General features: G+C 43.5%; 1 protein-coding gene across 1 annotated transcript in view; it reads left to right on the forward strand.

Moving 5' to 3' along the window:
* The window catches only part of WWP2 (WW domain containing E3 ubiquitin protein ligase 2), a 135,196-nt gene that overhangs the window by 61,588 nt on the left and 52,339 nt on the right, over window positions 1-21,269 (forward strand). Inside the window, exon 7 of the mRNA XM_077755471.1 lies at window positions 15,271-15,398. Coding sequence (XP_077611597.1) covers window positions 15,271-15,398 — 128 coding nt within the window. The remainder of the gene's footprint in view (window positions 1-15,270; window positions 15,399-21,269) is intronic.

Genomic DNA, 21,269 nt, shown 5'->3' on the forward strand with positions numbered 1-21,269 from the left:
TGCTTAGATTGTGATGTTATTCATGGAAATAAGAAATGCAGGAGGGGAGGAGCTTATGAAGCTGTCACCTTATAGTGGCATCCCCCACAATGGTTGAGATTGGTGTTAGCAGCCTCTATGGAATGGTAGTGCTGTGTGACCCTGGGGCAGTCACACTCTGAAAGAAGCAGGAATGAAACCAACTTTTAAGAGATGCAGAGCAAAACAAAGTATATTCCTGATATGGGACTACAGGGCCAGTATAAGGGTCACCAAAATGAGGGCACAGCAGTGGTATTTCTACTTTAATTTACCTTATCTGGACTCTGGGATTTCTTAGTTCTAGAAAATTGTGGCTGAAAGGGAAAGGATTTACAGAGAAGCAAATACAGAGAGTATGGGTCTTGGAGAAATGACTTTTTAGTCATGGGAGCTTAGGCAGCTTGGGTATGTGGTGATTAAAAAGCAGAACAGGGGCGCCTGGGTGGCTCAGTCGGTTAAGCGTCTGACTTCAGCTCACGTCGTGATCTCGCAGTGTGTGGGTTTGAGCCCCACATCGGGCTCTGTGCTGACAGCTAGCTCAGAGCCTGGAGCCTGTCTTCAGATTCTGTGTCGCCCGCTCTCTCCGACCCTCCCCTGCTCACGCTCTCTCTATCTCTCTCTCAGAAATAAATAAAACATTAAAAAAAAATAAAGAGCAGAACAGAATTGATGGCAGATGCTTTGGACAGATGGGGATGGCGGGGAGAGGGTGCTTAAGCCATTTGGTGTCAGAGTGTGGCGTGATGAGATTAGACTTTTCCTTTAGGATTCTCTGGGCACTCAGTGACTACTTTTGAAATTGCCAAGCTCTATGGAAGTGGAGATTTGAGGTTTAGTTCAGTGAGTGTCTTTACAATGGCATACTCCATAGCCTTGATAGAATGATGCTTTTCAAACATTGAAACGATTCTATATTTAAGTTTTGTGTTAGAGAAAAATAGTTACCGAACTGAAATACAGAGTTTATATAGCATTATCCTTCATGTGTCACAGTGTTCCTGAAAGTTATTATGTACCCTTAAACTTATTAAAAATATAGGGGCACCTGGGTGGCTCTGTCGGTTAAATGTCTGGCTCTTGACTTCGGCTTGGGTCATGATCTCACAGTTTGTGAGTTTGAGCCCTGCATCGGGCTTTGCACTGACATCATGGAGCTTGCTTGGGATTCTCAGTCTCTCCATCTCTCTCTGCCCCTGTCCCACTCTTGTGCTCTGTTTCTCTCTCTCTCTCTCAGGATGGATAAATAGACTTAAAGAAATAACTTATTAAAAATATAGTGAAGATATTGGCCTCAATATTATTTGGCTCTCCCATCCTTATCTCCCTATATGTATTAGTTCACTTCATTCTGGCACCCGGTTCTGTCTTTCCCCCAAAATTACAGCCATGAAGGCTCACCTGACCTATCTACAGGTTTACCTCGTGGACTAGTTGTTTCTGGAAACATTCTGTGCCTTGGCTTCTATAATAATGCAGAAATTAGAGTGATCCCCTTTTTTCTGGTTTTATTGATCTTTATAATTTAAAAAATAAATCTGATCCATGCAAATATATATACATATATATACATGTAAACATATACATGCATATATATATATGACTGTATTATAATAACAGTGGGATGTAATAGTAAATGGGGCAGTCAAGGGAGACATTGTTAAGAAGGTGACCCTTCCGCAAGGATTTGAAGAAGAGGGCTGGCCATGAGAATATCCAGGAGGAAGAACATTGGGGCAGAGGAATGCCTTCCTCAGAGGCCGTTGGAGCTGGAAGAGTGGTGGGGAGGCCAGTCTGACTGGTGCAGAGGGAGTGGTGGGGAAATAGGAGATGAGGGCAGCAGTAGGTAGGGCCAGATCGTGTCTATGAACTTCTGTTTTATGCATTTCAAGATTATTTTATTGGGTCCACACTATGAGTTTGAGATATGACTTATGGTGAATTGAAGTTTTTATGCTGATCTCATGATCTTCCCCTTTTTTAGTACTTTTCTTTTAAAATTTATTTGGTCTGCCCAGTGAAAAGGAACAACCTATAACAAGGTAGATGACACTCAAAAGCATCAGGTGAAGTGCAAGAAGCCAGACACAAAAGGCTACATTGTATATGAATCCATTTCTATAGCATTCTGGAAAAGGCAAAATTACAGGGATAGAAATCCAATCAGCGGTTTCTAGGAATCAGTGGGGGGGATTAACTGCAAAAGGGCACCAAGAAATTTTGGGGGTCATGGAAATACCCTGTGTCTTGATTGTGGTGGTGGTAACACGATTGTATACATTTGTTACAACTTTTTACATGTACCCTTAAAAAGGGTGAATTTTATTCTGTAAATTACACCTGGTGTGTAAAAATTAACTTAAAAAAATCTATTTGGTTTGACATTAGCATAGCTGTCCCAGCTTGCTTTTGTTTTGTATTTGCTTGGCATGTATTTTTCCCCTTGCCCATTTATTTATTTGTTGGGGGGGTGCAAGTGAGTGGGGGGTGAGAGAAGCAGGCTTACTCGAAGTGGGGCTCATGCTCACCCCATGAGGGACTCAAACTCACGAACTGTGAGATCATGACCTCAGTTGAAACCAGATTTTTAACTGTTTGAGCCACCCAGGTGCCCCTCCCTGCCCATTTAGTTTCAACCTTTTTGGTCCTTGTATGTTAGGTAGTGTTGCTCATAATGACATTTAGCTGGATTTTTAAAACACCAGGATGATAGCGTCTACCTTTAAAGTGTCCCAGGCCATTTATATTCCTTTGATTCTTGATGTCCTTGGAGTCGTTTCCATCTTCCTCTTGCCTTTTCATTTCTGACTGTCCTGCCTTCTTTATTTCTTGTCCCTAGACTGACTTTCCACAGTAAACCTGTGTTTGGTGTACTTTTCTTTGTCTTGATGAGTTAAGTCATCTTTGGTTTGCTCATTATTTGATATTGCAGTGTGAAATTCTACATCCAGCTGTGTGAAGAGTGTGAAGAGACCAAGGACTTGCTCCCTGTGTGAAGATTTTGTTTGGCTTTACTTTTTAGCATGTCTCTGTGTTGAATCTATTTTGTGTAGACAGATGGCCTTTGAAGGTTTGTTTAAGTTCTTTTTTTTTTTATATATAGTTTATTTATGTTTGAGACAGAGAGACACAGAGCATGAGTGGGGGAGGGGCAGAGAGAGAGAGGGAGACACAGAATCCGAAACAGACTCTAGGCTCAGAGCTGCCAACACAGAACTCAATGCAGGGCTCAAACCCACGAACCACGAGATCATGACCTGAGCCGAAGTTGGACGCCCAACCGACTGAGCCACCCAGGAGTCCCTGAAGGTTTAAGTTCTAATGACAAATTAACTATGATTTTTGAATGTTTACTTATTTTTGAGACAGAGAGCGAGAGAAAGAGTGCGCGCTTGTGCGCATGTGCGAGTTGTGGGGGGAGGGGAGAGAGAGACAGAGACAGACAGACAGAATCTGAAGCAGGTTCCAGGCTTCGAGCTGTCAGCACAGAACCCAACATGGGGCTTGAAGTTAAAAGCTGCTAGATCATGACGTGAGCTGAAATCCGATGTTTAACCGATTGAACCACCCAGGAGCCCCTAAAATGACAAAAATTAAAAGAGAAAAGTGAGATTAGTGAAAACATCGAATAGGATGTAGTACAAATAATTATAATTTTGTGAAGGAGAAGGGGGGAGTAAGACCCGGTTGGTTTGTTGTTCCTTTTTTTTTTTTTTAATTTTACCTTTAAAAATGGTTTAAGAAAGTTTTATTTTGATTCACATCATTCAGTTTTGCTTTACACTTAGAAAAGAATGAATTGCAGACTACTGAGGAGTTACTTCTTCCACTTACTTCTTTTTGGCGGGGCAGAGGGTGCAGGGGGAGTAGTGCCAGATTCTCAGCCAGATATTATGCTAAAGGCATGCGTGCGTTATTCATCCTTGTCCCTAGCAGAGCCTAGAATAGTGCCTTGCTGCATGTAGTGGCAGCTCAATAAATATTTGTTGGATTGAAAGAGTCTTGTGTTCTTGCTCTTTATTTGCCAAAACTTCGGGGTGGGTCTTGCTACTAGTTTACATTCCTTGGCGCCACAACTCCTGAGAAGTGATGATTTCAGGGGCCCAGGGTGTCGGGGAGACTTTTTATCAGGGGACTGCCTTGTGCTTTCCAAGGCTTAGCCTAACCGCCAAGAGCGTGGTGGGTTTCCACTGTTCACTCAGTCTCTCCTGTGTCCTCTGGTTTTTCCTTCATGGCTAATATTTCTGTATTGAACCCTATGCATGGACTATTCTTTCCAAATCCTTGCAACTTTTCTTTTTCTTTTTCTTTTTAAATGTTTTATTATTTTTGAGAGAGAGATAGAGACAGCATGAGCAAGGGAGGGTCAGAGAGAGAGGGGGAGACACAGAATCCGAAGACAGGCTCCAGGCTCTGCGTTAGCTGTCAGCACAGACCCTGACACAGGGCTCAAACCCACGAACCGTGAGATCATGACCTGAGTTGAAGTCAGATGCTCAACTGACTGAGCCACCCAGGCACCACCCTTGCAACTTTTAAGATTAACATTGGAATCAGACATAGCTTGACACATAACCATGTCTTTTTTGGAAAAAGAATCTATAAAGTCCTGGTACCTGGATTCTACCAGAAGAGAGTCTTACTTACCCACTAAGAACAGTAATACTTCACTCATATATAGTTTGTTCAAATTCCCAAGTGATTGTTGAATCTTAGGAATGTGTGTCTCATAAAGGACATTGCATCACAGAAATGCTGTTCCCGGAGATAAGCCCTGATTGCATAGAGCTAAGCCATACCTGCCTAAGGCCTTCTGAAATCAGAGTGAAATAGGGCGACCAGCAAGAATTTGGATCAAGGCTGTTACTTAGCCATATCTTTGCAAATTTGTATCATCTTCTGTGGAAATTGACATTCATTTGTTTGAGAGGATGTATTGATTTTCTGTTGCTGTGTAATAAATCACCACAAATTTAGGGCTTAAAACAGTAACATTTGTTAGCTCACACTTCTGTAACAGCACAGGGTAGCTGGCTGGATTGTCTCCTCAGGGTCCCACAAGGACAAAATCAAGGTCAAAGTCAAGGTGTTGGCCAGGATGCATTCTTTTTTTATTAAAAAAAAAGTTTTTTAATGTTTATTATTAATTTTTGACATAGAAACACACAGCATGAGTGGGGAAGGGGCAGAGAGAGAGAAGACACAGAATCTGAAGTAGGCTCGAGGCTCTGAGCTGTCAGCACAGATCCTGATGCGAAGCTCAAACCCATGGACCATGTGAGATCATGACCTGAGCTGAGGTTGGGCACTTAACCAGCTGAGCCACTGCATTTTTTTTTTTTNAACCGACTAAGCCACCCAGGCGCCCCTTTTAATGTATATTTTTGAGAGAGAGAGAGAGAGATAGGGAGAGAGAACACAAATGGGGGAGGGGCACAGAGAGGGAGAGAGAGAATCCCAAGCAGGCTTCTTGCTGTCATCCCAGAGCCCAATGTGGGCTCACCCACAAAACATGAGATAGTGACTTGAGCCAAGATCAAGAGTCAGACACTCAACTGACCGAGCCACGTAGCCTCCTTGGCCTGGCTTCATCCTTATCCGGAAAGTCTAAGGAAGTATTTGCTTCAAAGCTCTTTCAGGTCATCGCTAGACTTCTGTTACTTGTGGGTGTGGGACTGAGGTCCTTGTTTCGTTACTAGCTATAAAACTTGGGCCTTTCTCAGGTCTGTAAGGCCACCTGTGTTCCTTCTCCTGCAGGTGCTCCCCACTCCTGTGTTCAAGCCAGCCAGGTGTGTGTCAAATTTTCTTTGAGCTTTGAATCGCTCTGAGGTTCTATTTTGCTCCCCACTTCTGGCACTTGCCAGAAATGATGCTTTTAGGCGATAAGGCCTGCTTGTATGATCTCCCTTGCTTAAGGTCACCTGCCATATCACATAACATTATCAAGGGTGTGAAGTTTTGTTGCATTCCCTGGTTTTAGGCATTAGAGTGGGGTATCTTTTGGGAGCAGGTCATTTTAGAAATTCTGCCTGCCACAGCAGATATTTCTCTTAATTCTCCTGTCACTCACTTGGCTAGTCTTTTCCTGTTGGAGTGTGCTTAAAAACTATAGCTAGGAGTCATGGGGCACCTGGGTGGCTCAGTCAGTTAATTGTCTGACTTCAGCTTAGGTCATGATCTCATGGTTCATGGGTTCGAGTGCCGCATCAGGCTCTGTGCTGACAGCTGGCTCAGAGCCTGGAGAGCCTGCTTCGGATTCTGTCTCCCTCTCTCTCTGCCCCCGTCCCCTGCTCTCACTCTGTCAATCACTCTCTCTGAAAAATAAAAATAAACATTAAAAAAAAAAAAAAAGAAAACTATGGCTAGGACTCATAAAAACCCACGCCATGTAGAATTTGGTTGGATTTGGAGATTGTCTCACTATTTTAGTATATATGTATGTGGGCATAAAATGAGTCTGGTGAAATATCATTTTTATTTCTAGACCCTGATATTAGAGAATGTTTTTACATGATGCTTAGAGTTAGTCTTTCTGGAAGGCAGTAGCTGATGCTTATCCATTATCTCCTAGACCTGGATGTCATCCCCTGGCATAGATTCCGTTCTCTGAAGGGATGGCGGGAGATGAGGAGGTGATGAGTGGATTGCAAAGAACATTGGCAGTGCTAGAGATTACAGGCTCAAGAGTGCTTTTCAGCTTGACAGCCTGCTTCTTTTATTCATTCAGCAAATACTTTTATGTGCCTTTTGTGAGGCTGGGCACATGCTGGGAGCTGCTTATGCAAAGGTACACAGAACAGACATGGTCCCTGCCCTCATGGACCCATTGGAGACAGACACTGAACGAACGCACACCCACAAATATATAATTACAAGTGCCATGAAGGGAAAATTAGAAAGCCTTGTAAGAGAATGCAAGGGAATTTACTATAGCTTGGGAGATGAGGGCCATTTAGACCAAGATTTGGATCAGGCTTCTAGAGAAGAGTGTGCCAGCCGAGTAGATCAGCAAAGCCTCCGAATTTTCCTCAGGAGCAATGTAGTGAAGAGCCTGAAATTAAGTCCTCCATTAAGAGCAACCTTGGGCTGCATGTATCCCTGATTCCAGGAAAAATTTGAGCTGAAGCCACCCTCAGGACCACCCTCGGATCAGCCAATCAAAAGAAATGTGTGACATTCCTGTGGTCTGAGTCAGGGCTGGGAACTGCAGGTAGTTATTCTGTACAAACTAGCCAATCACTCACCACTTGCCTAAACCCCACATAGGCCCTTTGAGCTCACCTTATAATTGGGTCATTTTCAAAGGATTCTCAAAGGTCATGATTGGGTCCCGCCAAAAGTGACGGACGCCTCACGGATACTGAATGGTCAAAACTATAACCATGGGTGTTGTTCAGTTATGATTGGTGCTTATGTGATAATGCAAAACGTACAACGTGTGCACTGTAACACCCCATCCCTTACCCCATAAAAACCCTGCTCGCCATTGTTCGAGGCTTCTCCTTGCTGCCGCTGCATCGGTAGATGGGTGAGCCCCTGCTTGAGCTTGTAATAAAGACCCTTATGTACTTGCATCGGTGATGGCTCCTTAGGGGTCTCAGGGGACTCACGATTCGGGCACAACAGTAGCGGGCGGGGTATGTTGAGGACTGCGCAAGGAACAGACTCTTTTTGGAGCTTACCTCACCCCTACTGGATTTCTGCCTTTGTGATATGCTGTGTCAGAACTCTTAGAAATAACACCCAAATGTGTTACTGACCCTGGTACCTCAGGATCCTGTGTAATCCTTTTTGGTCTGAAGCTGTGGCACAAGGGACACTCACACAAACAATTTCAGGAGGAAGAAGGGGGAGATGCCCTTACGGCTCACTCATGCAAGCTGGGGCTCCACATCCCTTTCAGGGTCCGCCCGAGCAGATCCTCCTGTGTCTATGGGGCTGGTGGCCCACAACCTCACTGCCTCAGCATCCTACACCCTCATGCTGTGGGACCCATCAGTCGTCCACTGAGGCACCCAGCGGAGTAGAACGAGGAGTGAATCCTTCCCCTGAGCTTCAGCTCTCTTTCCAGTGTGGGAGGGTGTTTGAGCATTCTCTTCTAGTCTTCCCACTCTGCAACATGTAATTCGGTTAGATGGATCAAAATGTATCGTACATTCTTTAGTAAGATGCGTCTTTTAGTCTCCTAAAGCTGCCACTGCTGGGAAGACTGCTCTGTACTCCAGGCTGGGCACAAGTAAATCATTTGTCCTTCTGTAAGGTAGAATGGACTCGGCAGCACTTTTATTTTTACCTTTCCTGTCATTTTGGAGGCTGGCAGCCTGGAGGTAGGGTGTGGACCAGAGCCGTAAATTACCCTTGGAAAGCCTGAAGGGTCCCATTTTAACTGTTAATTGTGCCTTTCCCTATTCACTTCCCCTTCTTATCCCCTTCCCTATCCCCGCCCTCCCCTCCACATTTGAATGGGGAGGAGGAATTGAGGAGGGGTAGGTTGGAGCAGGTTTGCTTATTGATGCCTTTCATTGGTGGAAACAGTTTCTTTTCCCATCACCAATTCCCATTTTTGTTTTTGTTTTTTTTCCCCGTGCTTCTATTTTAAGGGCTTGGGTTTTTTTGCTGGTGGTCTTACTGGAAACTGGCCCAGCCTCACTCAGTTTTGTTTCCACGCTGCTATTAAAAGACAATGCCCGGTTAAGAGGCCTTGGAGGAGGGGCCGAACAGCTACCCTCTTGGGTCAAGTCATCCAGGCACATATCGATTCCTTGGATTGGAATGTGAGAAGGGTTTATTAGGTGCTTTTAACTTCTACGTTGTTTTTTTGATTTATTTATTACAAATTTTTTTCATGTTCCTTTATTTTTGAGAGAGTGAGAGAGACAGAGCATGAACAGGAGAGGGGCAGAGAGAGAGAGGGAGGGAGACACAGAATCTGAAGCAGGCTCCAGGCTCTGAGCTGTCAGCACAGAGCCCAACTCGGGGCTCGAACTCACAGACTTAGAGATCATAACCAGAGCCAAAGTTAGACACTTAACTGACTGAGCCACCTAGGCGCCTCTTGATTTATGTTTTTTTAAATGGAGGTAAACTCACTATTAGTTGTTATACCCTAAAACTTCTCTTGTGTGGAGCTCAAATACTAATGGGCCTGAATTGGAGGTCAAAGAGCCTCTCTTTTGTATCCTGGACCTCTTTTACCAAGATAGAAAATTATGCTTGGCACTTGGTCAGCCAGGAAATCTTGACATTTGGGAGAGATGTGTCCCTATACTTTGAAGAATCTTCACATTTATTAATATAGAGTGTTTGGAGAGTCCTGACTGTCACCTAAAGTACTTTCTTACTAAGATTCTTGCTTTCTGTGTTTTTTTTTTTTTGGGGGGGGGGTGAGGGTTTGAACATATCCTCACACTATAGTTACTTATCTTTTAAAACTTTTGCGGGGTGCCTGGGTAGCCCAGTCAGTTGAGCATCTGACTTCGGCTCAGGTCATGATCTCACGGTTCATGGGTTCGAGTCCTGCGTTAGGCTCTGTGCTGACAGTTCAGAGCCAGGAGTCTGCTTCAGATTCTGTGTCTCCTTTCTCTGCCCCTCCCCCGTTCATGCTCAGTTTCTCTCTCTCTCAAAGATAAATAAACGTAAAAAAATTTTTTTAAAATAAATAAAACTTTTGCTCACTTTTATTTTTTCTCATGTGATGAACTGTTTTTACAGTGGCTAAAATATGCAGATTAATTTTTAAAAATTTATTATGTTAGGTTTACTGAGGTATAATTTGCACATGATATAACTCATCCTTTGCAGTATACAGTTCTGTGGATTTTGACAAAAGCATATAGGGGCACCTGGGTGGCTCAGTCAGTTAAGCGTCCAACTTCAGCTCAGGTCATGATCTCACCGTTCATGGGTTCAAGCCCGGTGTCGGGCTCTGTGCTGGCAGCTCAGAGCCTGGAGCCTGTTTCGGATTCTGTGTCTCCCTCTCTCTCTGACCCTCCCCTGCTCACGCTGTCTCTCTTTCTCAGAAATAAATAAAACATTAAAAAAACATTTTTAAAAAGCATATAGTCTGGTAACCACTACTGCACTCAAGATGTACACAATTTTATCTCCCTGAAAATTTCCCTCGTGCCTTTTATCAGCCTCTCCTACTACCTCCAGCCACTGCCAGACACCAAATCTGTTTTCTTTGCCTACTGTTTGCCTTGCTTCTTCCCAAATGTTATAAAAATGGAATGATGTACTGTAGCCTTTTAAGTCCATCTTCTGGTTAGTGTAGTGCATTTGCAATAGATCCATGTTGTTTCATGTATGAGTAGTTTGTTTGCTTTTATTTGCTAAGTAGTATTCCCTTGTATGGGTGTACCACAGTCTGTCGATTCACTAGTTGAAGGACTTTGGATTGTTCACAATTTTGGAAATAATGAATAAAGTCACTATAAACATTTGCCTAGAGGTTTTGGGGAAATGCGTATTTTCCTCTCCTTTGGGTAAATACCTAGGTGTAGGATTGTGGTTTGTATGCTAAATTCATTATTTAACTTTATGAGAAACTGCCCAGCCATTTTCTAAAGTGGCTGTACCATGTTGGATTCCCTCCGGCAGTGTTTGAGAGTTTCAGTTTGCTTGCGTCCACCCTCTTCAGCACTTTTTACTGGCAGGTTTTTGTTTGTTTAGTGTCCATTCTGACATACATGTGATGGTATCTCATTGTGATTTTAATCCGTATTTCCCTAATGACTAATGATGTTGATCATCTTTCATGTGCGTTTTTTGCGATTTGTAGGTCATCTCTGGTGAAACGTTTGTTAAAATCTTTTGATTATTTTTTATATTGGTTTGTTGTCACTGAGTTTTGAGAGTTCTTTACATATTGTTGATCTAAGTCCTTTATCAGATATGTATTTTGCACATATTTTTCCCCAGTCTCTGGATTGTCTTTTTGTTTTCTGGACGGTGTTTTTAGAAGAGCAGAAATGTTGAATTTTGATGAAGCCACCAATGGTTTTTAAAAATCCATTTCCACGTGAAGGATACGATAGACTTATTAATCTCAAATTGTGAGCCACCACCAAATTTTGAGTTCCACTTTTAACTTGGCCAAAAATTTTGTGTTCTGGTGTGTAAGCCATCACTTTTTTGGACTCTTCATTTCGTTTTCACTCATGTTACCAATTCTAGGGCAACCTTGTTTTTTTAAACAAAGAAACAGTTTTATTTAAGTACTCCACATAGACGATTGCTTTTGTGATGACAGTCAACAAAGCTGCACTGGAGTGACAGTGCTGGCTTGTCAGCCAGGCTCACCCACTGGCCAAGTGGCTCTCACATGTCAGCATTGCAGGGTGTGATACAAGTTTGTGTCTGAGCAAAATTACAAATCACTGCGTTTCTACTAGGATGTAAGCTCCTTGAGATCAGGGACTCTTTCTGGTTTTGTTTTTGTTTTTTGTTTTTTTTTAATGCTCACCGGTTTACTAAAGAATATGATAAAGGATATGAATCAACAGCCAGATGGAAGTGATGCATAGGGCGGGGCGTGGGGGAAAAGTGCCGAGCTTCCGTGCCCTTTCCAGGCATGCCACTCTGCCCACATCTCCATGTGTTCGCTGATCCAGAAGCTCCAGGGACCCTTTCTGGTTTGTTGCTAGCCCTAGAACAGGGCCTAGTGCTCAGAAAGTAATAATTGAGGAGCACCTGGGTGGCTTAGTAGGTTGAGCATTCTACTGTTGATTTTGACTCAGGTCATGATCTTGCTGTTCGTGGGATCGAGCCCCATGTGTGGTTCCATGCAGATGGTGCAGAGCCTGCTTAGGATCCTCTCTCTCCCTCTCTCTCTGCTCCTCCCCTGCTTGAGTGCATGTGTGTGTGTGTGCTTTTCCTCTCAAAATAAATAAAACTTAAAAAAAAAGAAAATAATAATTGATTGCTATTCAGTGGACCTCATGAAAGGCGATACAAGATGTCCCAAAGCAACCAAGGCTGTGGCTCTCAGGGTGCAGCTGAGGACTGAGGCCAACTCTGTGAATGGCAAAGCTTGAGTGCCAAGGGACAGCCCAGAGCCCTGTCTGGGGGACCTCATGTGCCACACATCTGCTTCCAGGAGTGTGGAGAGAGATTTCCAGGGCCCTGACCCTGACTGGATTTCTTAGAGAAGCCTCAGTTTCTGAGAGAGGAACTTAGGTACCAACATTCTGAGAAGGGCATGTTGTGAAGAGAACCGAATCTCTGTAACTAAGTGACTTGAAACCATTTGTGGAGTTTTGCTGTTCCATCCTCTTCTGACTACCTCAGGGGCTGCACGACCCCCCATCCGACTCCTGCTGCACACTTGGCCTCAAAATGATGGCAGGATCAGGCCAAAGTTGAAGTCACTGGCAGAGTTGAAGCCAGGCTGCCTGTGGTAGGGGCCAGCTCATCTCCAACCCGTCATCCCGCTTTTGTCCTGATACTATTTTGGCTTATGGTGTGTGGTTTCAGCATTTGGCCCAGCTTTTAATCACGACACAGTCCCATCTTGTAAGGGCTGAGTGAGTCCTCCAAGAGAGGAACGTGCTGAAGGAAAGATTTTCTTAAATATTGAAACCTTCTCTTCCTTCTGAGACTCTTCTATTAAAGGTAATTCAAGATGAAAAAGGTAGAAACCCAAGATTTGGGGCAAGAGAAGAATCTGGGCAATAGGTGTGTGTGTACATGTGTGTTGAGGGGAGGGGGGAAGGGTGTGTGTGTGTGTTGATAGGAGGGGTGAAGGGTGTGTGTGTACATGTGTTGAGGGGAGGAGGGAAGGGTGTGTGTGTGTGTTGAGGGGAGGGGAGAAGAGTATGTTTGCGTGTGTGTGTGTGTGTGTGTGTGTGTTGGCGGGGGAGGGCGGGGGTGGCAGTGAGCTGTGGCCAGGGAGGCAGCAATTCACGCCAAGTGGTCCCAGCTGCCCCTGGTTTCCAGGCTAATCCCAGCCCTGCTGCAGCCCATCATTGAGGGCAAGCTGCTATCATTAGTGGTTAAACATTTCTGAAACTATTCTCTCTCAACTCTGACCGCATGCCCTTTCGGGGAAGGGAGGGAGGAGCCAGGGGGAGTGAATGGGGCCCACCCTTGCCGTCATGCCCAGCTGCTTCGCCGAGAGACAAGGAGCCCTCGACTGGAAGTGATCATGGGCTTGTTGTAGCCTGTGTGTGTGACAGGACTGAGGTTGCATTTTCTATGCTGCCCACACAGCCTGCTGCTTCTTGAGCGATACAGCCCTCTGCTGTGGGCTGTGAGTACCAAATCAGAGAGGCTTTTTTGTCCTTTTAAGGGGATTCTTGGCAGAAATAAACTTTCTGTTAACCAGTTTTATCTCTCTCGAGCTCTCTGCCTTAAACACATCTACACACATTCGCCAGTGACTGAAGACCACCTCTCCCTTTGGTACTAACCTGTACGCTTTCTGCTTTCGATAAGCACTTGTGGTAAAATGCTCAGTACTGACATTTCTTCCCGTGATGTGGAGAGTTTGAAATATTTTTCTTGACTGAGGTGTGGTTGACAGCTTTTGATTTATGAAATTAGCTCAGGGAAAAATAAGACGGAAAAAGAGAGTCCAAATTAAATCCTTATTTCCATAGCTCATTTGTGCCCTCTCTCTCCAATTTAACTGCCATGTAGTCTTTAGGTATGAACTCCTAGGTCTGCGAGGTTTCTTCTTTCCTTCCTTCCTCCTTTCCATCCTTCCTTCCTTCCTTCCATGCTTCTAGTTTTGGTCCAAGAAAAGACTTTTTTTTCCCCCTTACTCAAAGGTATATAAACTCAATGAAGAAAACTAGAAAAGCATAAAAGGAAAAGCTAAGGGAATTCATATTCACAACAGTCAAAGATAATCACTATTAATACATATTTTTAAATCACTATTGATATTTTGGCTTGTTGGAAAAAGTCTGCTTCTTGTGCTAGAGAAGCTGGTTGGTGGGGGCACTTTTTTATTCCCCTAGGAACCTCCAAGTTTGTTGTGCCGCAGGCTTGTCCCAACACACTGCATGGGGGGGGAGGTCTCACCAGCAGAGGTGCTCTAGTGGCTATGGAACCTTCCAGCCCAATAGGGGACCTTTTCATTACCGTTCTTCATCTTTCTCTTGGCCGAGTGGCCAGTGAAAGAATAGCCTGGGAAGGATTCAGTCCACGTCCAGGCTTCGCACCCCCAGCTTCCAAACAAAGAGCATGGACTCTTGACCTTAGACTGTTTGGATTTGACTCTTGCTCCATTGCTTACTTGCTCTGTCTTTTTTCTTATCTACAAAATAGGCATAATAATAGTAAGCTCCTTCCCCTGTTAAATGAGAGAAAATATGTAAAGTGCACCGTACATCAGGATATCTGTTACATAATGTTCAGGCTCAGCGCGTATTATATACCTGTATAGTAATTATTCCTTTGATTGTTGATAGTATTCTCACTGCCCCATGTCACATGGGATAGATTGGTCTTTCTCCCGTGGGTAATATTTAAATGCTCTCACTGTTGAAAACTAGTAGACAATGACTAGGTAGTAGAATAATCTCCTTTGACAAAACAGCTTGGACTGAAGGGCAGGGAGGCTTAGGTATTTTCACTCCGTGAACAAAGTCAGGCTACAGCAGGATCGTGAGAACACATACTGCCTACGGTCTGTTGTTCTGAAGTTGTCAGATTCTCTGCTCCCGGACCCCACTGTTCTCCATGTGATAGAGACCCCTTTATGCATTGTTCCTCATTTATTTGGCTGGACCACGGAGCCATCTTTTCTACATAAAACACGTCAACCTATGCATTGGCCGAGACTGTCTAGTGCCTCTTGATTTCTTTCCCCAAAGGCAGTATGTTTCTAGCTATAGAGAAAATGGATTTGGATAAGTTCTGGGCTCTTTCTGCCTAATGGGAGAAATGTCATCTGTAGCCTGTCCAGTGATTCTTGTTTATTTCTTACATTTGAGCCCAATAAAAATAATATGATGGTCACAGGATATTTTGCCAGTTATTTGAAATGTGGGGGCAATTCACTCTGGATTTGTTTACTTCAAGTGGAAAAATTTACCCAAAGTTGCCTTCTGGGCTATTACCAAGAAGGAGCCTTACCTGGTTCTCTCTGTTTGGAGCCAGCCACTGTTGAGTCAAAGACCAGAGGGGCTATTAAAGGTCTTATTTCCAATAAATAGCGAGAGAGGGAATGAAGTGACTTAGATGGGACATACTGCTGTCTTTTTCACAGTGACTTATGTCTGTCTGCTTTCTACTTTGAATTTCCAGGCCGCACAGACATTCAGGTGGTTCAGCCAGAGCAACCACAGCAGCCGGTGAGCAAAGCCCCGGCACTAGCAACCGGCACCGCCAGCCCGTCAAGAACCCAACCCACAATGGCTTGGCCAATGGCACAGGTGAGTGACAGCACAAAATACCAGCCTGGACGAAAGCTGTGGCTTCTAACTTGTGCTCACATGGAGTCAGGACTCTGCCTGCTGTGTCAGGATATAGGGTGGGTGAGAGAAGACTCCAATACTGAAATGAACTTGAACCCATCACCCTTTCCATTGGCCCATCTTCTTTTGTCTCTGGCGTATTCTGTTTATTATCAAGGTTATTCTCCATATGACTACACTCTTCTAAAATATTCCTCTGCTCAAAAATAAAGAGTGTTGGTTTTTTAAATTCATTTCTTGTCAGTATTGGGGGCAGGGGGTATCTTATATCTGTATGATACATTTTTTATTTCTGTAATTTAAGGAAATGATTAGACCAGGGAGAAAGGAGACTGAGTATTGTTGCCCAGAGCTGGGTTTGAGAAGATGGCAGCCCTGGTGGATGGGTTGGGATGCTGACTAGGGGCAAAGCCAGATGCCACGGGATTGGGGGGGTGGGCGCATCCTGTGGCTGTTCCAGTGACAGTGTTTGTCCCATTTGAGAATAGGTGCCCCTTCCGTGTCCACAGAGAACTTTTCTGCTCTTGATTCTACTGGGAAGGGAAAGACCAATTTCAGAACAAATCGGTCTTTTTTGGTCATGCTTTCCTTCTGTCTCATCAGGACGATGTTGAATTAGAAAGGAAAAAGAAGCTCATTTTTCTAAATGTCTTGAAGGTTGTCAAATCTTTAGTGATGGCCTGTCATTTGCTAATTTGTCTTAATTTGAAGCAGTTGGGAATGGACTTGGATGCTTGCTTCAGTAAACTGTAGATGGGGGAAATGCAGGTGTTTAAATCAGTATGCGACATCGAATTTTGTAGATGCTTCTGATAGCAGAGGTGTGGCCCAAAGGACAGAGAGCTAGAGCAGAAACCTCTTCACATAGCCTTACCGTGGTATTGTTACTCCTCTTTGCGAGACCAGCATGCTGAGTAGAAGAAACTGGTTAGCTCTTGCTTTCTAGTGACTTTCTCATAGATGCAGGCTGCAGAGCCCCTGATGGTTTATGGTGCTTAGTTATACCGTTATCTGCACCGCACTGCAGGACAGTGGCCTGTCCTGGGCTCAGTGCATCTGTGGTGGCCTGACTTACTTCCTGGAGTTTGGGACCTGCTTGAGGAGATCGAGTTAGCTGGCTTACCCTGAGCCTTGAGGACAAGGACGAGCTGGAGGTGAGGAGTGCAGGCGGCCGCCATCTAGCCTCCCGGTGCCCTGGTGCCAGCCATCATATCTGAGTACAGGAGCAGCCAGTCGTAGCAGCCACGGGGGTCCTGGCCTCCAGTCTGTGTGAAGGAGGTGGCGAGGTGGTGGCTGTGGACTGTGTTCGAGAAAACCGATACAGCTCCGTGAGCACCAGTAAATGTGCTTCCCATAGAGAAAGACGTTGCTTGTGGAGGAGGGCCAGCCCTTACAAATGGGGACAGGGAACTGGGGTTTTTAGAACCACTTGTTTGCTGGAGGCTGTGGCCAGGCTACCAACCACTTGGGTTTTCAGGGGCCTATATTCCTTGATACTGGTTTCCCTCAGCCATCTCTGCTTTTCTTATAAAAAACTATTGGTAAATTGACTTTATATGGTGATGGTCTTTGAGTCACTCTCCTTGGATACTACAAGAGGTCTGTGTTTCCCCTACATTTATTTTTAGGTACCTTTGCATATTATCCTTATCTCCTGGAACATTATGTTTCAGCAGACGAGGCAGGTGCCAGCCGTGTCCTCAGAAAGCCAAATGTCTCTAACCCCAGGCTGCATCGGGCATGTTTTATGGTGGTGGATCTGAATGCCCGGACTGTGCCCAGAACCCGTCTGTGAAGGACAGTCGTTGTATTTTGGGGATTTCTGCCTGTTAAAAATCTAAGTCCTCGGCCTCCGTCTTGTCTTGCTCCTTTCTGCTGTGATGACGGTTCGGCTCTGCCTCACAGCCAGGCTGGACATTGTAGGCTCTTTCATGTCTATCCAAGGGGTACAGAAAGATCATCCCCTTCCTTTGGGGAGCAGACAGAAGCCCCGCTCTTTGGCAGCACAAGGCAAGAAGGGAGTTTGAGACCATGAATGGGGACATCTTCATCCTTCAGTATGCTGCTCTTAGAGCTGTGAGGACCGGTTCCAAAATGGTGGTGGTAGTGAGCTGTGCCTCCAGGAAATATTTCCACAGACACACAAGATTGATTTAGCAAGCCTTTCTGGCTATGCTCTGCAGTTATGCATGAAAAAGACATTTGGGGCAAAAGCAGAACCGAGTTCCAGGTGGTTTTTTCATGTTGTCACAACTGTAAAGTATCCATTTTTATAAAATGAAAGTGAATGGCAGCCTGTCTGTATAAATATAATATTACCAAGGTTTAGAAGTGGTGTATTTGAGAAGTAGACGGATGGTATAGTGCGTCATTTAGACTCGTGTGCCGTGATTGACTTTGTAACTTTTTATTGAAAACTTTAGCCCAGAAAATTACATTTCTTATTCCTCTCTTAAATGTGATTTCCATGCACATGAGGTTTGGAGTCACACTGGCCACGGTCAGTGATGGGCCTTAGTTTTCTCATCAATAAAATTAGGACAAGAGTATTTATCTCAGAAAGTTGTTATAAGGAATAAATTCTATAAAACATGTAGAGTGCCTGAGACCCTCAGTCCAGGTTAGCTTTTTTCTTGGTGAATACTTTCATACAATGATAGTTATGGAACATGGATATGTGGGATTTTTTTCATTCTCTTATTTTTTATACAAGCTTCTATGTATCTGTTGTCTTGTTTATTTATTTTTTTAGTGGCCTCATACTACTTCACAATTAATATTCACTTACCCATTCTTCAATTTTTAGGTATTTCTGTGTTATAAAACAAAATCCTAATGCAAATGGCTTAGCACACAGCTTTGTTTCTTCCTGAATAAAGTTCTTGGGTCAAAGGCTACAAATTTTTAAAAATGAGATCAGATGTGTTACAGATTGCCTTCCAAAGGGATTGAAGCAATCATATATTCCAAAGCAGTATGAATTTTCCATTAGATGGTATATGAGGTTTATTTTTTTCTGAAACCTTATAAATACTGGCTTATCATTTTGCTAGTAGCTGTTAAGTGTCACTTCATTGTTGGAACTAATGGCATGTTTTTAATGTTTCGACTGTTTCTTTCCACTTGTGTGATTTTTTTTCATGACTTTTTTTTTTTTTGAGATTTGGAAATTTATTTTAGAGATTTATATATTCTAGATACAAGTTTTTTTTAAGTAATTGTGGCAGAATATACATAACCATTAAACCATTTGAAGTGTGTAATTTAGTGGCATTAATTACATCTCAATGGTGTGCAACTGTCACCACCACTCTGCACTTCTAGAACTTTTTCATCTTCTCAGACTGAAACTGTACCATCCATCTATCTATCTATCTATCTATCTATCTATCTATCTATCTATCTATCTATCGCTTATTTATTTATTTTGAGAGAGAGAAAACATGAGAATGAGGGGGAGGGGCAGAGGGAAAAGGAGAGCGAGAGAATCCCAAGCTGTGTGGGCTTGATCCTCACGAACTGTGTGATCATGACCTGAGCCGAAATCCAGAGTTAGCTGCTTAACCTACCCAGCCACCCAGGAGCCCTTGGAACTCTGTACCCTTTAAACAGTAATTTCTTCCTCCCCATCTGCCTTCTAGCCCCAGCCCTTGGTAACCTCTCTTCTACTGTCTCTAGAAGTTTGCTTATTCTAGTACCTCATAGAAGTGGAATGATTTGGCCTTTTGTCTCTGGCTTATTTCACTTGGCATGTTTTCCAGATTCATCCATGTTGCAGCCATTTATCAGAATCTCATTCCTTTTTAAGGCTGAATAACATTCCACCATATGTGAATATCAGATTTTATTTATCCATTCAGCTGTTGATGGACCTATGGATTGTGCCCACCCTTTGGCTAGTTTGAATAATATTGAATAATGCTTTGTGAATATGGTTGTACAGGTATCTGTTTGAGTCCCTGCTTTCAGTTCTTTTGGCCATAAACCTAGTAGAGTCGGTGGGTTTTATGTATGATAATTCTGTGTATCTTTTTGAGCAGTCCTCAAACTATTTGATGCACCATTTTACATTTCCTCTAGCAGTGAATGAGTGTTCAGTTTTTCCATATCGTTGCCAACACTTGTTTCCTGATTTTTTTTGTAATAGCTATCTTAATGTATATACAGTACTTAGGTATAAGTTTTATCTGTTATACTTATGATTATATGCATATATGCTTTTACATTTTTCTCTCATTTTCTGTGGCTTTTGTAGAAAAGGAGATAGAAAATTAAAAAATAATCATACCTGAGCATCTTTTTTGAGAGCGAGAGAAAGTGAATAAGGGGCAGAGAGAGAACGCTCAGTGGGGTTCACTCAAAGTGGGGCTCATGTTTTACCTGAAGCAGAGCTTATATAAATTCACCCAAAGTGGGACTCGAACTCATATAACATGAGATCATGAGATCATGACCTGAGCCAAAGTCAGATGCTTAACCGACGGAGCCACCCAGGCGCCCCATGTTTTTCTGATGTCTTGAAGGGCTAGTCCTGCCCTATAACTTTTTCTCCTTGATATTCTTTGGTAGTTTGTACATTTTCAAAACAAATTTCAGACTTTGAGTTCTTAGAAGCGTGGTGGTATGTAAATGGAAATTGGATGAATCTATATATTAGCCAGGAAGGGACTGAATTTTCCCATCAGGTAACATGGTATGGCTTTGTCCATTTACAAGTTTCTCTTGTTTTTCATCTGATTTTTCTTCTTTTCCATCTAATATAGTTGTTTTTGTTTCTATAAGCCTCACCTACTGTATGTGATGCTAATTATGAAAGATTTTTCTAGGGGTGCCTGGGTGGCTTAGTCGGTTAAGCGTCCGACTTTTGCTTAGGTCATGATCTCGCGGCTCGTGGGTTTGAGCCCCGCGTCGGGCTCTGTGCTGACTGCCAACTCAGAGCCTGGACCCTGCTTCAGATTCTGTGTCTCCCTCTCTCTCTGACCCTCCCCTGCTCGCGCTGTCTCTCTCTCTCTCCTAGAAATAAATAAAACATTTAAAAAAAAATTTAAAAAAAAAAAAAAGAAAGATTTTTCTAGTTTGGGTTGCTCTTTTTTTTTTTTTAAATAATGTTTATTTAAGTTTTGAGAGAGAGAGAGAGACAGAGTGCAAGCAGAGGAGGGGCAAAGAGAGAGGGAGACACAGAATCCAAAGCAGGCTCCAGGCTCTGAGCTGTCAGCACAGAGCCTGATGTGGGACTCGAACTCATGAACCATGAGATTATGACCTGAACTGAAGCTGGACACTTAACCAAATGAGCCACCCAGGCGCCCCTTGGTTGCTCTTATGAAGAACTGGGTGGTCCATTGCCTTGGAGATCCATTGCTTGTGTTTCATGGACACGAGATAATGACTGCTTTACTGTGCATCATATATTATGAGCGAATTTCAGTTTAAAAAGTTTCCATTGTTGGTAGTTGCCTTTGCCATGCCTGGGTGTGGGGGCTTTGTATAACAAGAGCCCGCACTACTCTACACACACCTGAAGATTTTGGAACACAGTGAGCTGGCAGCATGTCTGGGATTAAGAACAAGAATTTACAAATCCTGATCTTTTTTTGGCTGACTGTAACTAGAGTATGTCTCAGCCCTGAATGAATATCTAATTCATAAAGTTAGAATGTTTAAACAACATCACAGAGGGAACCTTGTGAAATACTCCTCGTTGCAGAAACCAGAGGCCATTCAACTGCCATTTTACCTACTTACCCCATTTACCCTGTTGTCTTGGTACAGGAAAGCCATCAAAGCAATCTTCATTTCTCCTCCCGTGTCTCCGCCACTCATTCTTTC

This window comes from Crocuta crocuta, unplaced genomic scaffold, assembly GCF_008692635.1.
Source record: "Crocuta crocuta isolate KB4526 unplaced genomic scaffold, BGI_CrCroc_1.0 scaffold152, whole genome shotgun sequence".
In the NCBI taxonomy this organism is placed as follows: domain Eukaryota; kingdom Metazoa; phylum Chordata; class Mammalia; order Carnivora; family Hyaenidae; genus Crocuta; species Crocuta crocuta.